Source organism: Penaeus japonicus, unplaced genomic scaffold (genome assembly GCF_977035675.1).
Source record: "Penaeus japonicus unplaced genomic scaffold, GWHDUDI00000001_assembly GWHDUDI00000002, whole genome shotgun sequence".
NCBI classification, from domain to species: domain Eukaryota; kingdom Metazoa; phylum Arthropoda; class Malacostraca; order Decapoda; family Penaeidae; genus Penaeus; species Penaeus japonicus.
In genome coordinates this window covers 14,493,761-14,496,260 of record NW_028234404.1, presented here as the reverse complement: position 1 = coordinate 14,496,260, position 2,500 = coordinate 14,493,761, and the positions used below count along the sequence as shown (strand labels likewise).

General features: G+C 31.0%; 1 protein-coding gene across 10 annotated transcripts in view; it reads right to left on the bottom strand.

Annotated features, from left to right (window-relative positions):
• Positions 1 to 2,500, bottom strand: part of LOC122258993 (uncharacterized) — a 91,043-nt gene that overhangs the window by 34,864 nt on the left and 53,679 nt on the right. Inside the window, exon 5 of one of the 10 annotated variants that reach the window (XM_086547869.1) lies at positions 1 to 636. This exon is cut by the window's left edge and continues 605 nt beyond it. The exons of 8 other annotated variants lie outside the window; for them this stretch is intronic. In XM_086547869.1, the coding sequence (XP_086403995.1) occupies positions 262 to 636 (375 nt within the window). In that variant the 3' untranslated portion in view covers positions 1 to 261. The remainder of the gene's footprint in view (positions 637 to 2,500) is intronic. One more of the 10 variants, XM_086547841.1, reaches the window with a different exon arrangement.

Here is a 2,500-nt window from a genome sequence, read left to right as displayed (position 1 = left end):
GTCACTTAAGCAATATTCCAAGATGTCAAGGTCAGGAGCCACCGCTGGAGCCACATTCGCTTCAGCACTCGACGTAGTGGGGTGTCCCCGCCGAGGGTATCCGCCTCCCCCGTCAGCAAACGGCGCCCCGCCACCTGCCTCACCCAACTCCCCAAGTAATAACCGCATCGTCTGTAACGATACACAAATATATGTCAGGCCTCTCTTCACTCACAGCATACTGCCACCACAATTAGCTACAGAAAAGTTTTTAAACTGATATCACTGAGGAAATGTGGTTGTGGTGGTGGTAGTGGTGGAGGTGGTATTGGGGGGAGGCATGAGGTGCAGCCTCATGTGTAACGTGAGTGCATCCCTGGATGAAAAAGTCTGATTGCAGGTGAGGCACATAGGAACAGAGCACTTGGCAGCACGCTCATGTTGCCGCAGATGCTGTCGCTGAACAAAAGAACGACCACAAGTATGGCAGGAGAAGGGACGCTCTCCAGTGTGGAGGCGGAGATGATCACGCAGATGACTTGTATTCAGGAAGCGCTTTCCACAGAATGAGCAGTGGTGTGGCCGGCGAGTATCATATGAGCCGCGATGTGTCCGCCCACCCATGGCTATGAGCGCCGCGTCCAGCCCTGCCCGCCCCTGCAACAAACACCACCACTTAGACACCACCAACAACCCGTCTATTCCATTGTCTCTTACATATCCCAGTCACCAATTTATGCTTTAGCACTGCATTCTAAATTTGAAAGCTAAGATAAAAAAGGAAGCATAATATAGGCTATGATATAATCATAAGCTAATCAAGAAAACACAACTAAGTCAGTATTATTTTGTATCTTTTCCAATGTTGAACATTTTTCTCATTATCAAATTCTGCTAGTATATTAGTGTTTGTATCAACATAATATCTCTTACTGGTCAAAATCAGCACATCACACATTTCATTGAAAAGGAAGTATTAAGGGGGTATTCACAATAGCTTCATTTCAATGGTAAGGGGAAAATGCTTTTTAAAAAATCGACCACCTGAATAAGCAGCAAAAAATGCAAAAATTATGCCTTTAAAGAACAAAATTACATGTAATAAGAAGGAATGCCATGTATAAAAAAAATAATAATAATATAACAAAGTTCAACCAACAGCTCACTTGACATATATCATACTCGTTTAGTAGATTTTTTATATTGTATATTCAGGAAAGAAACTTTTCAACCTTCCCATTACTTCTGATAATTCAATTAATATATCATACTCATTTAGTAGATTTTTTATATTGTATATTCAGGAAAGAAACTTTTCAACCTTCCCATTACTTCTGATAATTCAATTAACCTTTCTCAATTCAAGTTCTGCTTTCTGTTACAATGATAAATTGTTATCTTCTAACAGCAATGATCTTCGATTTTAATCAATTAAGAAATAGTTTAGCATTAACCATAGTGCCAAAGACAAAAATCAACCAATCTTTCTTCTTACAAATACATTAGGGGTTCATTTTCTTTTTTAACATCATATTCATGTTGGTATGAATGTCATACTATATCTAAAAAAAAAAAACCCTGTCAAAGTGATTCCTCTTGAAAATATAGAAAAATCTACTTTCAAATCAATATCGTTTAATAGTTTCTATAATCCCCATAAATCCAGCATTTACATTTTCTAAATTTCCTTTAGTTCAATTAAAAAAAAATATTATAGCAATATAAAGGCTAAAATGTCATAAATCCTGTAATATCCAGTCACAATTACTGTACAAAATTATAAAAATTATATAAGCACATTTTTTTTAAACGCATCTTACCTAAATAACATATCTACCAGAATTTTTACTTCTTTAATCAAATTCTTCATAAACGAATTCTAATTTATGTGTGCTATACATTGGGTACAAATCTTTTCCTTTTTTCTTAACAGTACATAAGCTTGCTTTGTTTCCAATCATCCTGTTGCTTTTTACACATACATTATATCACTATACATTTATGAATACATACATGTGAAAAACTGTATGTACATATATAGATATATATCATATATATAGCCTATATAAAAATATTCTCCTATATAAATAGAAGTATATACATAACACACACACACATATATATATATATATATAGATAGATATAGATATAGATATAGATATAAATATAAATAAATATATATATATATATGTATATTAGATTTGATATATATATATATATATATATATATATATATATATATATATATATAATATCTATAATATATATATCTATATAATATATATATATATAATCATATATATATATATATATATCTATATATTTATATATATATATATATATATAGATATAGATTATAGATATAAATATAATATTAAGATATATATATATATATATATATAGGATAGATATATATATATATATATATATAGATATATATATCTATAGATATATATTATATATATATAGATATAAATATAGATATAATATATATAAATTTATATATATATCTATGTATATT